The sequence below is a fragment of the Cicer arietinum genome, chromosome 1 (assembly GCF_000331145.2).
Source record: "Cicer arietinum cultivar CDC Frontier isolate Library 1 chromosome 1, Cicar.CDCFrontier_v2.0, whole genome shotgun sequence".
Taxonomy (NCBI): Eukaryota; Viridiplantae; Streptophyta; class Magnoliopsida; order Fabales; family Fabaceae; genus Cicer; species Cicer arietinum.
This window is the reverse complement of record NC_021160.2, coordinates 1514732-1534289: the sequence shown is the minus strand read 5'-3', so window position 1 is coordinate 1534289 and position 19558 is coordinate 1514732. Positions and strand designations below refer to the sequence as shown.

At 28.5% G+C, this 19558-nt stretch overlaps 2 protein-coding genes and 4 non-coding genes across 6 annotated transcripts in view; 5 read left to right on the top strand and 1 right to left on the bottom strand.

Moving 5' to 3' along the window:
- Positions 1 to 1010, bottom strand: part of LOC101506885 (transcription factor bHLH19-like) — a 2623-nt gene extending 1613 nt beyond the window's left edge. Inside the window, exons 1-3 of the mRNA XM_073368059.1 lie at positions 761 to 1010; positions 481 to 529; positions 8 to 223 (exon numbers count right to left, since the gene is read on the bottom strand). Coding sequence (XP_073224160.1) covers positions 8 to 223; positions 481 to 528 — 264 coding nt within the window. The 5' untranslated portion in view covers position 529; positions 761 to 1010. The remainder of the gene's footprint in view (positions 1 to 7; positions 224 to 480; positions 530 to 760) is intronic.
- Positions 1011 to 4225: 3215 nt separating this feature from the next.
- Positions 4226 to 7181, top strand: LOC101506336 (soluble inorganic pyrophosphatase 6, chloroplastic). The gene is made up of 6 exons (XM_004485587.4): positions 4226 to 4588; positions 5471 to 5631; positions 6032 to 6132; positions 6256 to 6437; positions 6582 to 6680; positions 6907 to 7181. The coding sequence occupies exons 1-6, from the start codon at positions 4355 to 4357 to the stop codon at positions 6997 to 6999; spliced, it is 870 nt and encodes a 289-aa protein (XP_004485644.1). The 5' UTR covers positions 4226 to 4354; the 3' UTR covers positions 7000 to 7181.
- A 2384-nt stretch (positions 7182 to 9565) lies between these two features.
- On the top strand, positions 9566 to 9681 carry LOC113785252 (U5 spliceosomal RNA). Its single transcript, XR_003471393.1, has one exon. It is a non-coding gene; the product is annotated as a U5 spliceosomal RNA (small nuclear RNA).
- A 371-nt stretch (positions 9682 to 10052) lies between these two features.
- Positions 10053 to 10170, top strand: LOC113785256 (U5 spliceosomal RNA). Its single transcript, XR_003471397.1, has one exon. It is a non-coding gene; the product is annotated as a U5 spliceosomal RNA (small nuclear RNA).
- Positions 10171 to 10779: 609 nt separating this feature from the next.
- On the top strand, positions 10780 to 10895 carry LOC113785257 (U5 spliceosomal RNA). Its single transcript, XR_003471398.1, has one exon. It is a non-coding gene; the product is annotated as a U5 spliceosomal RNA (small nuclear RNA).
- A 1804-nt stretch (positions 10896 to 12699) lies between these two features.
- On the top strand, positions 12700 to 12817 carry LOC113785260 (U5 spliceosomal RNA). Its single transcript, XR_003471400.1, has one exon. It is a non-coding gene; the product is annotated as a U5 spliceosomal RNA (small nuclear RNA).
- The last annotated feature ends 6741 nt before the right edge of the window (positions 12818 to 19558 follow it).

Sequence of the window (19558 nt, the reverse complement as noted above, 5' to 3'; positions counted from 1 at the left end):
AATTATCATACTGGTGTGTGTCTGATGTTTGAGGACTGTTGTTGTAATTCCAGCTGTTGTTTTTTAGCTGTTTCATCGGTCTTTCGCTTCCAGCAGCAAGCAAAGTTTCCATGCTTGTTTTGGTGTTGAAGTTTGGATGTTTTTGTAAAGCATCTCCAAAAGTATCAATAGAGCTTATGTGGTGATTCCATTGATGCAGAAAGTTAGGATCTTCCATTATCCCCTGCAAAATCAGAAAACATTATACTCTTAGTCCTAGCTAGCACAAACTTTCATAAGGTTCATAGAATTTTCATATAACTATAGAGACTAATCTAATCTATTTGCTTTGTATTCTACCACATATAAGTTTTAAGTCTCTATGTGTTAAATGATTCAAAAATAAAGTTAGTCAATGTCAACATAATAAATGATCCATTATCAAAGTCAACAATCAAAATTATTCAATTTTGTTCAAAGAATAGGTGTCATATATATTACCAATTCAGGTAAGCCTCTGATTGATGAAATCTCCATATGAGAACTCATCCTGGAAGATAAGTCAAAAACAAAGCTTATCAGTTTTTGATATATAGTTCAATTTCACATATTTGATAGTTATGATTGGTATATGGTCATGACATACCATGTGTATGCATCTATATCAATTATATGTATCTCTTACTAAAGTAAGAACAGAACAATTCTAGGGAACTTGCATTCATACACTATAAAGATCTTATTGAATAATGTTATAATATGGAGAAGAAATAAAGCTTACTGATGAATAGATATTGCTGCTTTCAAAGTAGTTGATAAGTTCACCACTGAATTAATATTTCAAACTTAGAAGAGTTTGCATTATGATATATGGTCACGGGTTTGGATGTGAATTGGCTTAGATACAACAATAGAAGCCTATATTTGAATCAAAGGACAATAGACTTAAACCCATTTTATATTATAAAGCCTATTTTCAAGCTGACAAATAAATAGCTCAACAATTTGTTTTATTATGGACTTTGGCGGTGTTCTTCACCAACTAGACATTGAAATTTTGATTATATTGGTTTGCAAATTATCAAATTAAGGAGGACTATTGTGGTCCCTTACCTCAAAGGTTGTTTGCTGAGCTCATCTTTTTATCCTTTTGTTAATTAAGTTATTACTTTCTTATATTTCATTTTCTCATTCTCTTTGGTCAAATCATGACCAATAAGCAAGAGCATATATGAGATCCCAATATTTATTACCAAAAGTATATAGTGCAAGCATGTGTGAATTGTCATATTGTAAACGTTCATACTTGCAATTTGTACTGGTTGGTAAATTGTCAATGTCCAAATTTGAATATTCAGCTTAGTGAAATTAGAAAATACTACTACAACATAGATTTGAACAAGAGTACTTGAATTAGATTAAATTGATCTTTATAAACTTAATTAATATAAAATTGATGTGTTTCTCTTTATAAATTGTATTTATGTTTTATCACTAAATTTTGTGTGTGAAATATAAATGGTGAGTAACTCGAAAACTATTCTATTAGATTTTTATGTTTAACTTGTAAAATAAAAAATGTATCTTTTTATAAACTCATTTGAGATATTAGGTGTATTCTATATGAAAATTGTGTTTTACCCTACAACTATGATCTCAAATTTAACTTAGAATTCAGACATGCAACCACTTTCAAATTCTTAATGTTTAATGAATTAGTTTTTCAGTTGCCTTATATACCAATTTTATAAGAAAAAGTACAACGAAGTTTCCATTGACTTGAGAAAATTTAGACCAATTCCCCAAGGACACGTGTGCGTGATAAAAACTTATGGTTAAGTGATATTGTGGACCCTATAACCGGCATATTAAAAAGTCCATACAATAATTTAATGGATACTCAAAATTGCGTTGGTGACATCTACTTTTGTCGTTTCCTATAAAGTGGGAACATATTAGTTAATGAATAATTGGACAAAATTCTTTATATAAAAACAATTGGACAAAATTAATAGTACTGGCATCATGATCAAAAGGTATATAAAATAATTATATATTGAAGGATATATTTTCAAATGATTATCCTTTTGAGTTGAAACTTGAAACCAACCAAAGATGAATCCCACGAATGGATGATCTTGTTTCCAATGGGAATGGTTGAGTCAAGTCTTTGGACATGCTGGCTTAAACAAATACAAATATTGCTGTTGTTTGCTGGAAGTGGAGACATTCACGCTACAAAAATCTTTCTAGAAATCTTGGTAGGTGAACTTGATCTCTCTTGATTGTTCCAACCTCTTCAAAATTTGTTAAGAAAAATTGCAAAAGATAGCTTGTTAATTTCAAACTAAAGTAAGTAATTAAAAAGGACTTATTCTAAGTCTAAAGTGGATTTTTGTTTTTCCTTAACAAAGACTGAAGTAAATGTGTTCATGAATTGTTTGTGTTCATTTAAATTTGTAAGCCTTAATTAAGCATAGGTATATAGTGTGGATGTATCAAAGAAGTCAATTGTTTTAACTCACCGTAATTATGGTCTTCAATAGTTTAGAATTTTTTAGTTTGCTAAGACTAATCAAATTTACAGCAAATTAATGAAGCGAGAAACAAAACAAATATTTTTCAACAATGTCACACTCAAACGAAACGAAGATATTAATCAACGTTGTATAATTCAAACGAAACGAAGATATTAATCAACGTTGTATAACGACGACTTTTAAAATAATATTTATATTTAAACAAATAAATTACAGATAAAAATACGAAAATTAAATTAAATTTATGTTAAAATTATTTATTTAAATAAGTAATTCCATTATTATTTTTTAATATTAAACCCTCTTAGTTGTAAAAATGAAACTCAACCACAACTCCCTGATAAATATTCAACGATTAACCAAAAAAAGATATCAATTATTTAGCTCTCTCTCAAGGTGAACGAGAAGTGCGGCTTCACATTGTCCAATTTTTAAGATAAAAAATAAATTATTAAGTATTAATAGATATAGTGCCATTTTTATGCTAGTGTTTCACTAATAATATAGTTAAGTTGGATTTTTTATTTTCTTTATCAACTATAATTAAATTATTTTATTATCTTGTAGTATACTAACTCGCCAATCCTCATAGATAAAAAAAATAAATTTGTTATCGACTTTGTGTGAAAATTTCATTTGAATGGATACAACTAAACTTTGAATTTACTAAAAAGTCTTTTAAATCTCATTATTTTTTATATAATGTACGTCAAATAATTAACTTATTTAATAAAAGATTAAAACAATATATTGCATATGAGGATATAATTCGTGTTCAAATTGATAGATACATAAAAATAATTTTTGTTATAACTATATTAGTGTCGACGATTTAAAAAAAATTAATTGCACTAACGGTGTATATATTTTTTTCAAAAAATTAAAATGTACTACTGGAAAAGATAATAATTAATTTTTAAATAAATACAATATTAATTTATTTAATTAGTTTAAATACACTAAAAAAAAATGAACTTAGTACATTAGTATATGTTTGATTTCACGTTTAATTAAAATGGAGTAAAATTGATTGTGACTCCATAATATTGAAATTTTTTGTTCCCCTCCCCTCCCATCAAATTCCACTCCATTCAACTTATTTTTAAAATATCCAAACAATGGAGCCTATTACTTATCATTATGATTCCATCATATTCTATCAATTCAAACAAATCTTTAAAAATATGATTTGCAGCTTTTTGACTATAAACATGACTTCTACATATAAATTTATTATTCAAATAAGTTTTATCTAAATATAAATTATTTTATATTCAAATCATTTTATATAAAAATCAATTCATTTAAAATCAATTTTTATTACAACAAAAACAAATATACATTTAATAAGATAATACTATCAACTGTTTTAGTCAAAAGAAGCTCACTACTAGTAGTTGATTGTTTGCTCAAATTATTTGAAATTATTAGTAAAAAAAAAATTGAAATTGAATCGTGAGACAAATAATGTAATTAAGCATAACGAAACTAATAGTGAATTATAATAATTAACCAGATATATGCACAGATTCATGGAATCATGAATACTGGCAGAAAAGAGGGCAAGATTCGAAGCTGTATGATTATTATTATGATCACACATCTACTTGCCATATTTTTGGTAAGTGCAAAAGTGGGGTTGAGCTTATTTTTATTACGAGTCAAAAAATTAAATAAATATAAAACAAAAAATACAACAATGAGACAATGCCACACACAGAAAGAGAAGAAAGAAAAGCCTATCAGCAACACCAGTCACACACTGACACACACACATAGACACACAGACACACATTTTTTCACTCTTTTGAGGTTTGAACCAAACAAACATCACCATGGCTGCCACCAGAGCGATAACCATAGCCAGCAATTCAACCTACTCTCTTCTTACCAACAAACCCTTTCTCGCTGGCCGTGCCCTTCGCCTCAACAACCTCAAGCTTTTTTCTAGAACCAACAGGTCTTATACTTGCAAGGCCATCTATTACCCTGAGGTTACTGTCAAGGATGAAGGTCAACCTCAAACCCTCGATTATAGAGTCTTCTTTCTCGACAAATCTGGCAAAAAGGTACCATTTTTTTTAATTGGGTCAATTTTTTTGTTTGTTATTTGTTGGGTATTGAAATTTTGGCGATTTTTTTTTATTATTGTGCTGATGGGTTTTGCTTAGAATTTGGAAATTATGATGTTGGGTCTTTAAAGTTTTTTCCTTTTTGTATTATTGGAAATGGAAAAAAGAGGGTGATTTGGGGCTTATTGTTTGATGGGATAATGGTGGCATTAGAAGTAAATAAATTATTGGATCAATAGTGGAGTTGTTTAGTTTAGCTATATGAGTTAGTTGTGTTTTCTTTGATAGATCAATTGATTGTTCAGTTGTTAAGGGACAGTGTTCAGTGTGATGTTAACTAATTTTGATATACTTCTCTTGACAGAGAGGTGTCATCAAGGATTTAAATCACGGTTGCGCCGCGATCCTTGATATTGTGATTTTTCGTATTGCAGAGAACCACAATTGAAATGTGGCGGTACAGTTTCAATTGTCGTCGCAGAGACATCAAAAATCTTGATGTTATGGCCCAGATTGTGGTCGCGAATTATTTTTTTGGAACCCTGTATCCTGTTTTATGTTCGTGCGAGTTTTTTCCTGTAGGCTAGACTTTTCCTCTGCTTTTTTTATGAAATGAGTGATCGGCAGGTGCCAAATTAGCTGTTTAACGAGGACATGAGTCTAGAGTTAGATTTGCTTAGTTTTGGTAGCTAGGAGTAGGAGTTGTGGAATTAATTTAATGACATCAATATGGAATATGTTATTGATATTTTCATGAAGAAAAGGAAAAATTGAAGTTATGTTGTATGAGTGAGTGCGAGTATGCTGCAATGTTGGCTACCCTTGACAATGGAGGCCTGTATACTTGTACATACTAAAAATGATTTGTAAAATTTGCAGGTTTCTCCCTGGCATGATATTCCATTGCAGCTAGGTAATGGTGTCTTCAACTTCATTGTTGAGATACCAAAAGAATCCAGTGCAAAGATGGAGGTTGCCACTGACGAGCCTTTCACTCCCATTAAACAAGATACGAAAAAGGGAAAGCTTCGATTTTACCCGTGAGAGACAACTTCAAAGCTCATACAGTTCCTTTTTTGGTTGTATTATTTGTCTTTGGCTGTGCACTTCTATGTTTTAACCTAAATCCATTTCACTAATTTAACCAAGAGTTTGTCTTTATCAAGGCAACATTGACAATGTAAATGTCATACATACACCTTTTTTACTGATGTCAGTATATGACCGTAAATCTACATGGGAGCTTCAATATCCATTGCTGCTTTATACCCTTGCTTCTATGATGCCATCTTCATGTTGTTGTACTTAAAATATTGTAGTATTTTGTGTCTCATTCATCAGGTCTTTTGATTCTTTTGAAAATTCTGCTTTGTTATTTTGGCAAGAAAGATGGTTTCATATTTAGCTTATCAGGAAACATATCTTTTGCTTTCTTTCCAGCTATAATATTCATTGGAACTATGGCTTACTTCCACAAACATGGGAAGATCCATCTCTTGCAAACCATGAAGTTGAAGGAGCATTTGGAGATAACGATCCAGGTATTCCATTACTAATGAGCAATGACTGTAGTCTCCAGTCTTTTCCATTATGCTGCCACGGTATCTTGTCAGAAATCGGACTGCAGCAAAGTGTGCTTAAAATTCATGTTAATCTTTTTGTAGTTGATGTGGTTGAGATTGGCGAAAGGCAAAGGAAAATAGGAGAAGTTCTCAAGGTCAAACCCTTGGCTGCATTAGCCATGATTGATGAAGGAGAACTTGATTGGAAAATAGTTGCAATTTCATTAGATGATCCAAAAGCTTCACTTGTAAATGATGTTGATGACGTTGAGAAGCATTTTCCTGTAAGCTCTGTTACCTATCTAGATGATTTATTTATCTAGTTTCTTATTTTCCATTTACCTGTTAAAAATTATGTTGAGTAGCTACAGTGATTTTTGAAATGATCCGCAACTTTTGTGTGTGATATAAACTTCGATTGCTTTCAGGGAACCCTCACTGCAATTAGGGACTGGTTCAGAGACTACAAGATTCCTGATGGGAAGCCTGCTAATAGATTTGGTCTTGGCAACAAAGCAGTAAATAAGGTACGTTTACTGCACAAATCTCTTAATGCAATTGTCCTAAATAGTTATTTATTCTGTCATGTTTCTTTTGACCAAATTTTGCAGTTCACATTTTCTTTTAATCGATTTGTTGGTTGTCATTCTGATTACTAAAACTATTGTCTTTTTGACTGTATTCTGCAATGTTAATGGCCTCATACTGTCTCGGCTAATTTCGTTTAAACTCATACTTATTTTTTGTGAACAGGATTATGCGCTTAAGATAATCACAGAGACGAACGAGTCTTGGAGTAAACTTGTGAAGAGATCAATTCCTGCTGGAGAGTTGTCACTTGTGTAAATGCATTGGCAGAGTATCAGTTGCTCATGCCAATGCTTGCATTTTTTTACATTTCATTTATGAAGTAGCAAACTCTTCTGTTGAGCTTCCTAGTTATGTCTTTGACATTAATGCCCTTTTTGTCAGGCACTAGTTGAATTTCATCCATTTTGTTGATTATATATTCTGCATTTTATTTCTCATTCTTTATTCAGGTTCAATTCCAATGAGATAACTCCAGACAAGTCTATAATATCAGTGGTAATACTCTGATAGTGGAGAATTACACTATAACGTTGTTGGACTTAAACTTCAATTTTTCATCAGCAATATATGGTTTTGTGGTGTGATAATGCAAAAAAATATTTTGAATGAAAAATTTAATCAGATCTAAATTGTGGTTAGTTAAACCTGGTTTGAGTTTAACGTGATAAAGATTTTAAGAAGCATGATCTCAATGCAATGGAGCAGCTAGTGTGGTTATAGTTCTGTAAGCAACTTTTTTCCATGTGTAGCCAAAGGCCAAAACCAGTACCAGTTATAATCAACACATGTAGCTAGATGACAGTATATCACTATATTGCATTTGGCTTTACATGACAGTATAATCAAATGCTTCCTCCCGTTGAAAGTCTTGCGATATCACCAAACAAAGTGATAATTGATACCATTGAAAGCATTTTATTACTGTAAAAAAACAAAAAATAGAATATGAAAGTCCATCCATAAGAGTCATTTTACATATAACTTTTTCAGCAATCTTCATTTCTTGCTGTATTGGAAAAAGAAAGGAAGAATAAAATGGTATACATTGTGGTTAACACTACAAAGCATGGAAACATGATAGAAGAACCAATTTTATGAAAAGTGCATCATAGTTAAAGAAATAATTGCCTTTTAAATTACTTCTTCATAAAATTTTTTAAAGTAAAATGTGATTAGAAACTTGAAAAAAGAACTTTGTCACTCTGTGTGCTTCACAATCAACAAAATGTTACAAGCTCCTTGTGGAACTTAACAACTAGCTAGATTGATGTTGCTTCTTCAGTCTGATGAATATAGTGAGATATATGTTATGTGCTAATCTTCTCTAAGTAAAAATATAAATATCAGTTCATAATTTAGTACTAAATGTTATTTTAGAATATAGTGTATATGTTATCTATTGAATACCTGTAAAAAAAAATCATTTACTATTCAATTTTGATGAATAAGTGAGATATATGTTATTTTGTGCGTTGATCTTCTCGGAGTAAAAGTTAATCGTGAAACCATAATTTTGTAGTATTATATGCAATTTGTCAAATAAATGTAATACTAGGTAATGTAAAAGGATTTAATTTGTATACATTATCGGTGTAAAGGTTTTTTATACCGTCGGTCAATCTTAGTCGTCGGATCATTAAAAACAATTAACTTTTATCGTAACTATATAAAAAGTCACAACTATAAATGGTTATGGTTTGTTGATAATATAAAACTTTTTATACTGTCAGTGCATAATAATTAAACTCAATGTAAAATGTAAAATGCAAAATGTACTAGATCAACTATAATATATATAATATATATGGAATGAGATAAAAGAAAACAATAAAGTCACACACTTAAATATAAGGGAGCTCAAGTTATCAGTACAATATAAACAGGTAGGTTTATGAAGTATGTTAATCAGGAAGCCATTCCTTTAATTTTGTATAAGGTAAGTTTATATTAAAAATTCCCTATCAAAGATCATATTCTAAAGCTTACTCCTTGAATATTGATAGTCTATATTGCACGTCTCCTCGTGTTGTTGTGCCTTTAGATGATTTTTGAAGTGTATATTCCATGGTATTATCTACTTATGCGAGTCAATTTATTTCATATTGCTGCAAAATTCACTTATTGAAACTGCTGAGTCAATAGAAATTAATGATTTGAATGACAAATTTAACCAGATCTAAATTGTGGCCAGTTTCCCCTGATTTAAGTTTAACATAAAAAAGATTGTTAATAATCTCATATCCTGCCAATTGAGTAGCTGTGTAGTATAGATTTGCAAGAAAGTGTTTTACTCATGTAGCAAAGAAGCCAGCAATTACACATGTGAATATGAACAATTTCTCTACTGAGTTGGGACATTGTACATGGAGCTAACTCTGATATTATATGATGGAAAATACTAACAAGTGCTCAAGAGTACTTGTGAATAGATTAAAAAGAGAAATAAATATTTGGAAGTTGTGTATTGAATGTTTTGAAATTTGAAAAAGTTGTCATTTTTATTCAAAATCTTTATTTATTTTCTCTTTTGATTTTTTAACAAGTGCCCTTATATTGATAGCATACCCTTATATGATTAAGGCACTACACTAACTACATATTTTTCAGTGTTTCCGCATGTTTTACTTTTCCATTTATATTTTGCATATTCATAACTAAATCCTTTCAATAGTACCAATATTTTAGCAGTAGTGTGTAGGTATATAGTACTATATAAATGATAAATGATGGAAATCAACAAGTCCCACACTGCTTAGTACAAATAAGTCTCAGCTATAGCTAACATTATAACTAGTTAAGAATTGTTTCAAAAATATTGTGGAGCCATGAAGCAAGCACAAAGCGAACTATTCTTTCGCCTTTTACTAAAGAATACCGTGTGCTTACTTCTATAAGTGGCGTTCCTTTATTTTTGGGAGGTGACTTTTTATAAGGTCCCTAAAATATGAGTCAATTTTGTTGTCTTGGAATATGTAGATGATGATGCAAGTTATTTTGTATATAGTTGTGGTTGAGAATGTTGAAACCTGAGAAAAATATGCAATGTTCAAAATACGTGGAAATAAATAATAAAACAATAATTTCATACAATAAATTTTGTGACATCACAATAAAAGGATTGATAATTTATAGTAAATTTGTCTGCAAATTTAAATTAACAATTAAATATTTCTTGAGTATCCATTATTAGAAAAAATATAGGTGAATTCAACTTAAGAAAACTACAAAGTCCCACATTGCTTAATAGAATAAAGTTCCATCTATAGCTACAATATAAGAATTTAACGATAGTCTCCATAGAAATTATGGAGTCATGAAGCAAGCACAAAGCAAACTATTCTTTCGCCTTTTACTAAAGAATACCGTGTGCTTACTTCTATAAGTGGCATTCCTTTATTTTTGGGAGGTGACTTTTTATAAGTCCCTAAAATATGAATCAATTTTATTAATATGAGTCAATTTTATTGTCTTGAAATATCCATCATTTGTAGAATATGAAACTAAAGTAGTATTTGTTGATGATGATGCATTCCATTTCAAATGATTGAAGACTAAACTTCAATTTCCAAAATATTATCTCATTATAAATTCAATTTCCAATATATTATCTCATTATAAATAGAACTGAAAACAAGTTATTCTGTATATAGTTGTGGTTGAGAATGTTGAAACCTGAGAAAAATATGCAATGTTCCAAATAAGTGGAAATAAAATATAAAATAATAATTTCATACAATAAATTTGGTGACATCACAATATAAGGATTGATAATTTTAAAAAAATTTGTCTGCAAATTTCAATTAACAATTAAGTATTTCTTGAAACGTCTTTGAGCTTCATATTCTTCAATATTTATTCAATAACATCAATGCTCGAGTCAATAAAGAAAAACGAATAATAATAACACCAAAACTTTAGTGGTGTGTGGTTAATTCAACTTAAGAAAATTATGAAGTCCCACATTGCTTAATAGAATAAAGTTCCATCTATAGCTACAATATAAGAATTTAAGGATAGTCTCTTTACAAATCATGGAGCCATGAAGCAAGCACAAAGCAAACTATTCTTTCGCCTTTTACTAAAGAATACCGTGTGCATACTTCTATAAGTGGCATTCCTTAGTTTTTGGGAGGTGACCTTGTTAAAGGTCCCTAAAGTTTGAGTCAATTGTTTTAATCTTTTGAAATATATATGTATATCTATTTAGGATCTTATACTATGCTTGTTTTTTGGAGGTGAAAATTTTAGTTGGATAATAATATATTTTTTTCTTTTGAATATTTATAATTTATGATAGCATCAATACCCTTGGATGTTCTATTATAATTAGTACCTTTATGTTGTAGTACCTTTAACGATTGTAGCATTCTTCATGTCTCCTTTTCAAGTCTTTGATTCCATCCATATCTAAGCCTATTTGGAAACTTATCTTCTGCTTGTTCTTCAAGTCTTTGACTCTGCATAATAATCAACAAAATGTTACAAGATTCCTTATGGAACTTAAGAACTAGCTAGTATAAAGAAACCACAAATTTAATCAATACATTATATGGAACTACCTCTGGTTATATAACTAAGGCACTACACTAATCACAGTTACACATTATTCACAATTTTTACAAATGTTTGATTTTTTCAACGACACACTAAAAACTCATACTGTTATTCTTTTGGTTGTATTATTTGTCTCTGGCTATGCACTTTTATGATTTAACCAAAATCCATTTTGGTAATCTTCTGCTTTGTTAATTTGGCAAGATGGACTCAGCTTATTGTGAAACATATATTTTGCTTTCTTACCAGCTATAATATAAATTGGAACTATGGCTTGGCTGAGTGTAAATGCATCGGCTGAGTATCAGTTGTTCATGCTAATGCTTGCATTTTTTCACAATTCTCTTTATGAGTAGCAAACTCTTCTGTTGAACTTCCTTGTTATGTCTTTGACATTAATGCCCTTTTGGCCAGGCACTAGTTGAACACATCCATCTTGTTGATTATGTATTCTACATTATATTTGTCATTCTTTATACAGGTTCCACTCCAATGTGATAATTCAAGATAACACTCTAATATCAGTGATTTAGTGTTGATTATGTTATTTTGTGCGTTTATCTTATCAGAGTAAAAGATAATTGTAAGACCATAATTTTGCAGTACATATGCTATATTTAAATAACTGTAATACTAGGGAATGTAAATGCATAATGTACTAGATCAACTATATAGAGTTTGGTATGGTTTTGTAAGGTGACTTTCTATTGAAAGGTCCCTATAAATCATCTTAGTCAAAAGCTTATTCCTTAAATATATTTCTAGTCATGTTGCTGTCTATATTGCAATCGTCTCATTTTGTTTTGCCTGTAGATGATTTTTGTTTTTACTGTATATTGCTGAAAAATTCACTTATGGAAACTTTGAAACTGTGGCCAGTTTCAATAGAAATTAATGATTTGAATGATAAATTTAACTAGATCTAAATTGTGGCCAGTTCCACTGATTTAAGTTTATCATAAAAAACATTGTTAGGAATTTCATATCAATGTCAACTAAGTAGCTATACAGTTATATTGTAGTACTAATTTTGCAAAAAAGTGTTTTAGTCATATAGCAAAGAAGCCAGCAATTACACGTGTAGAAAGAAGATTATGTGAATATGAACAATTTCTATACTCTGAGTTGGGTCATTGTACATGGAGCTACCTCTATTTATGATTGAGGCACTACACTAACTACATATTTATTTTTCAATGTTTCCAAATGTTTTACTTTTCCAATTACATTTTGCATATTCATAAACATATCCTTTCAATAGCACCAATCTTTTAGTAGTGTGTGTAGGTATATACCGTATATTAATGATGAAAACCAACATGTTCCACACTGCTTAGTACAAAGAAGTTTCAGCTATAACTACGTTATAAGTAGTTAAGTATAGTTTTCTACCAAATCATGGAGCCATGAAGCAAGCACAAAGCGAACTATTCTTTCGCCTTTTACTAAAGAATACCGTGTGCATACTTCTTTTAAGTGGCGTTCCTTTATTTTTGAGAGGTGACCTTTTAAAAGGTCCCTACAACTTGAGTGAAATATTTTAACACATATATTTTATGCTTGTTACGCACCTCTGTAAAATACATGTACATATTAATTTCCTTTAAATTCACAAACAAGTGAAGTAAAGGGGAAAGCTGAGAAAAATAGGCAATACCATATATAGCTGTATATAGTTTTGTGACAACACAATAAGTTCTGCATATTTCAATTAATATGTAAGTCTTTTTCGATGATTTTTGTTTCTGCGAGTATCCGCAATATTAGAAAAATTTAAGCTGAGACTTGCGAGCTTCATATTCTTCGATTTTCATTCAATGACGCCAATGCTTGAGTAAAAAAAAAAACACCAAGTAACCAATGTTTTAGTGGTGTGTATGTATATAATATATCAACTTATGAAACCCGCCAAGTCCCAGGTTGCTTAATGGAATGAACTTTCAGCTAAAGCTACAATATAAGTAGTTAAGACTAGTTTACTATTAAATTATAGAGCCACTAAGTAAGAACAAAATGAACTACTCTTTGTTTTTACAGTTTTGCATATATAGCCTATCAAAGCTTATTTTAGGAAGTTATCATAGTTCTCCAGCTATATAAATTATACAATGTGACATCACAATGAAATATTGATGGTAATCTAAATATTTTTTCTTAAATAATGCTTCATTATTTCTGTATCTATTCTCATTTGATTTGATACTTCAATAATCAAATTTTAAAAAGACAGTTGAATGTATTGCAGTATTCCTTATTTTCATTTGAAAAAGAAGTTCCACAAGATGAACATCACTACATTTATTCAACAATATTAGTACTCTGATTTTCTAATCAGGGTATAATAAGGGAATAAATTAGGTACTCGGATCCATAAGATGAACATCACTTTCGTACATTGGTACTCTGATATAAAGTTATACCAACATTGCATGGTATAGTTTGGAAATAAATTAGGCTAGGGAAATGGATTTACTCGTCCAACTAATCTTCATTGGGGGAATATTGGCAATGTAATGATATGCCTATTATACTCATGTATATCTATAGCCATAAATCTAAGTGAAGCTTCATTGCCCTCCATTGAACATTGAACAATACCCTTCATATTATCGCAAAATTAACTAACTAATCAGACTGTTGAGTCCATTTGTAGACTATTTGTTGTACATTGAACTGGAGAAAATTAATTATAAATTGTAGACATTTGCACCTGATTTAAGTTTAATATACAAATGATTGTTGTAACGTCGTATCAATGCTAATTGAGCAGCTACTGTAGTTATATTGTACTATCATTTGCAGAAAAGTGCTCTAGTCATGAAGGCAACAATTTAGTACATGGAACTAATCCTTGGTTATAGGCACTACACTCACTATAACTACACATTATTCACAGTTTTTAGACATGATTGACTTTTTTCAACGATACATTAATTTTGCATATTCTTCAATATCCATTCAATAACACATGTATCAACTTATGAAACCCATCAAGTCCCACACTTCGTAGTATAAAGAAGATCCAGGCATAGCTACGTTATAAGTAGTTGATAAAGATTACAGATTTTGATAAAAGATTCCTAAATTTCTAGTTTAATTTTTTCTCTTACTTTAAATTTTAGTTATCTTCATGTTAGCATTTCATTTAATATAATATTTATTAACTATGTAAATTAGTTGCCAAATGAACAAATCAAAGTAGCATACATGATAACTTTTAACAAATAAAAGTAGAAAATAGAGAGAACACCGAATTTTGATAATTTTTATTTTTCTAGTTTAGTCAAAATACATAAAAGTACATCTATTTATTAGATTTAAGCACTACACCTATTTATTAAATTTACAACTTACACGTTGTTCACAATTATGCAAGATCCATGTACACACATGATCTATCACATTATGTGTGACACACTCTTAATTCATAGATACTTCAATAATATTATTTTTTTATTGTTAATTATTGTTTAAGATCATATATCAATATTATTACATAGAAAATGAGTTTTTTTTCTTCCTAAGTTGAATGTGTCTCCCATAACATTTTTTTTTATAATTAAAAAAACACAGCATAATTGAAAAAAAAAAGAATAATATTAAATATTTGAAAATGAAGAACTTTTAACTATTTCATTATTGACTTGAAACTTTCTATGTCTTAAACATTCACAAATAATTATTTGAACCACTTTTGAAGTTTCTTGACGGTGTCAAATAATTACTTGAACAATTCTAAAACACACGAATAGGTTGTTTCAATATTTTAGATTAACAAATTATCACTCACGAATGAATATTATAACACAATGCAAACATATCCCTCCTTAGTAAAAAAGTTGATGTGTACGCCTTAGAGAATTCTTTTTTGTTTTTATGTTTCACCTCATTTTTTTCTACTTAGTTTCTAAATAACTTTTCCCTCTTTTAATCTCTCTAATCCCTAATTTTTTTTAATGACTTCCTCCAACAATTTCATCTTCCCTCTTGTGTATGCCCAATCATCACCATCCTCACAAAATCATCTTTTGCAAAATCATTTGTTCATCCGCGATAATTCTTTGAAATTGTCGACTCTACTCCAAAGATACCCTGAAAGAGGTATAAGTTTGATCCGTTGTCGCATACATGTCAAATATAATTGAGAAAATTTAAATAGAGGTAATAACGCGAGTCGTTTCGCAAGGACTTCTGATATAATAATTTTAACCAAATTGAAAGTTGAAATTAGAAATGGCTTATTTTTTATATTATTTTTTTTAACATATAAGCAAAACGATTAATCCGTTGATTCGAGTTTCAAACCTATCACAGATACTATCAATGGATTTAACTTCTAATTCATGATTCTATTGTTATTTGACTATAGAATTGATCAAACAAGCGTAATCAATCATATGTGAATTCGATTTCTTTGACTGGATTAAGCATCACAATCATCAAAATATTACAATTAACGATCAAGCGTCGCAAAATTATAATTCAATTAAATTAAAAACCGAAACTAAATTCTGTCAAATGAATTTAATCGATCATATTGAAATTTAATTTAAGCAATCAAAATATCAATATAATCAAATAAACAGAGATAGAATCATGACACAAAATTGACGGTGTAACCTGAATATCAAGGTGTTGATAAAACTCTGAACTCGTCAATTAATCTTATAAAATTAGTCTTCCACGAAATTAAAATAAAAAGTGTTTATTTCTTGTAGCTGAATTTTAATTTACAAACATTCAAACTATTATTAATATTAATAGAATAATCAGTAACATTTTGGTTTCAAAACCGAAATATAAAATTTATAACAATTCAGTTACAAAATATTAATTGTTAAACAATTATAAGTATACATCAAATACACTTAATTGCAAATGAATTACTTTAATTTCATGTCAATTAACAATATAAAACAATAAATTTAATTTAAATAATTTCAGTAAAATAAAACTGACCAAAATTCAAAAAGACACGACTTTGTCCATCATTTATAAATATTTATATATTATATATATTTACCAACATTCAAAGTAGAAAATCAAATATAAATATTTTTTATTCTCTCACTCGATCATGTTAATCATTGATATGTGTGTTAATTGTTAACTTTTTTATTTTAAATAGAATATATTAGAATTTTAATTTATAAACATTCAAACTATTGTTAATATTAATAGAGTAATCATAATCATTAACATTTTGGTTTCAAAACCGAAATTCAAACTTATAACAGTTCGGTTACAAAATACTAATTGTCAAACAATTATAAGTATACATCAAATACAAATAATTGCATATAAATTACTTTAATTTCATGTCAATTAATACTATAAAACAACAAATTAAATTTAATTAGTTTCAGTAAAATATATATTATATATATTTACCAATATTTCAAGGTGCAAATCAAATATAAATATTTAAATATATATAATAGATGAAATTAAAGTAATTCATTTGCAATTATTTGTATTTGATATATACTTATAATTGTTTGACAATTAATATTTTGTAATCAAATATTTTGTAACCAAAATGTTAAAGATTATGATTCCTTTGTCAATATTAATAATAGTTTGAATGTTTGTAAATTAAAATTCTAATATATCCGATTTAAAATAAAAAAAATTCACAATTACCACAAAGATTGATGATTAAAAAGATCAGAATTATTAACTTTAACATTTGAAATTTGAAAAAATTTCACAATACATGCAAATTTGTCTTATGAAATTTAAAATGATCCGAATTTACTTGATACCATTCAATGACACATATCTTTTAAACATGATTAAAATTTACTTGAGTCTAACTTTTTCAACTGCAATTTATAAGCTACCCAACATATAGTACATTGAAGTAAAACCAAGAATATGATACACACAAAGCAAAGTGACACTTAAAAACAACTAAAGAAGTGTTAATCATTGATATGTGTGTTAATTGTTAACTTTTTTATTTTAAATAGAATATATTAGAATTTTAATTTATAAACATTCAAACTATTGTTAATATTAATAGAGTAATCATAATCATTAACATTTTGGTTTCAAAACCGAAATTCAAACTTATAACAGTTCGGTTACAAAATACTAATTGTCAAACAATTATAAGTATACATCAAATACAAATAATTGCATATAAATTACTTTAATTTCATGTCAATTAATACTATAAAACAACAAATTAAATTTAATTAGTTTCAGTAAAATATATATTATATATATTTACCAATATTTCAAGGTGCAAATCAAATATAAATATTTAAATATATATAATAGATGAAATTAAAGTAATTCATTTGCAATTATTTGTATTTGATATATACTTATAATTGTTTGACAATTAATATTTTGTAATCAAATATTTTGTAACCAAAATGTTAAAGATTATGATTCCTTTGTCAATATTAATAATAGTTTGAATGTTTGTAAATTAAAATTCTAATATATCCGATTTAAAATAAAAAAAATTCACAATTACCACAAAGATTGATGATTAAAAAGATCAGAATTATTAACTTTAACATTTGAAATTTGAAAAAATTTCACAATACATGCAAATTTGTCTTATGAAATTTAAAATGATCCGAATTTACTTGATACCATTCAATGACACATATCTTTTAAACATGATTAAAATTTACTTGAGTCTAACTTTTTCAACTGCAATTTATAAGCTACCCAACATATAGTACATTGAAGTAAAACCAAGAATATGATACACACAAAGCAAAGTGACACTTAAAAACAACTAAAGAAGGAAAAAAGATTGATATATAAATATATCTTGTCATAGCATTGGAAATCACCAACTCCTAGGAATTTCCATGTGCCATTTTGCTCTGGGTAAGATAGGTAGCAAAGTTCGCCGACTGATCTCATCCCAACTTAGATTTTCTGGATAGTGGCAGTGATATAATTTCATGTGGAAATTTTTTTGTTGCAACGAACAAACCTATTCTACATGTCATTTTGCTATGGATATGATGGGTAGCAAAGTTCGTCGGCTGGTCCCATCCCAACTTGGATTTCCTGGATAGTGGCAATGATATAATTTCTTGAAAGAAACTATACATAGAATTAAGTCACTATGAGTCAGATTGATTTCAAAGATTGCATAGAACATACTTGAATTTATGACAGCAAAATCAAAAATGGACAAAAAGAAGGAATTTTGTTGTTGCAACTAACAAACATATACCTCTTTTAGGGTATCTTTAGAGTAAAGTCGGCGATTTCAAAAAATTATCGCAGAGGAACAAATGATTTTGCGAGGAAGACTAATGATTGTGGCATACACAAGTGGGAAGAAGAAATTGTTTGAGGAAGTCATTAAAAAAAATTAGGTATTAGAATGATTAAAAAAAGGAAAAAGTATTTAGAAACTAAGTAGAAAAAAAAAAGTAAAATATAAAAATAAAAGAAAAATTTATAAGACATACATACACATAAACTTTTTTGTTGAGGTAAAATATATTTACACATGTAAAAGAAATTGTTACTAAGGAGCGAAGAGTTTATTTTAAACATATACTATTGCCGTAAGCAACTAATGTTTGACAATATGGTTTGAGTGGGATGGCCCTTTTAATATAATTGTCTTTGGAAAGGGTCACGTTGGTCCTTCTGCTCCTCCCTCCTCATTTCATATTCTTTAATCAATTTCAACAACCATTGTTTTTCTTTTCTCTTATTTGAATACGAGATTTTGAGTTATAAGATATGATTTTTTGAGATAGATTGTCAATTAATGATCGAAAAATATTAAATTTTTTAATTTTTTATTTCATATAAAAGAATTTACTAGTCACTCTTATATTTGACTTCACATTCTTATATTTTTGCAGAAAATATTAAAATATCCTTTTAAACTTTAAAAACTTACAAAAAAAATTATTTTTCTTTATTATGTGGAAAATTCAAAACTAAATTATAATATGAATTTTTTTATAATATTTTTACTTTTCTAAATTTAGAACATTTATGCGTGTCTTGAATGTATTAGATACTTATTTTTTGTTTCGAAAATCTCACAATGTCAAAAGAAAAAATTAAAAATTTTCAGAAAAAACTTAAAAATTTTAGAAAAAATTGTGATATTAAAGAGGGTATAAATGAAATTTTAAAAACTATAGGGTGCGAGAACTAACCGTAAGGATGACTAATAGTCTTTCTTTTCTTTAATTGCTTATTAAAGATTGTATTAATTTCATGTTTATTTATTCAAACTTTAGAATTAATTTTCTCTGGAGAT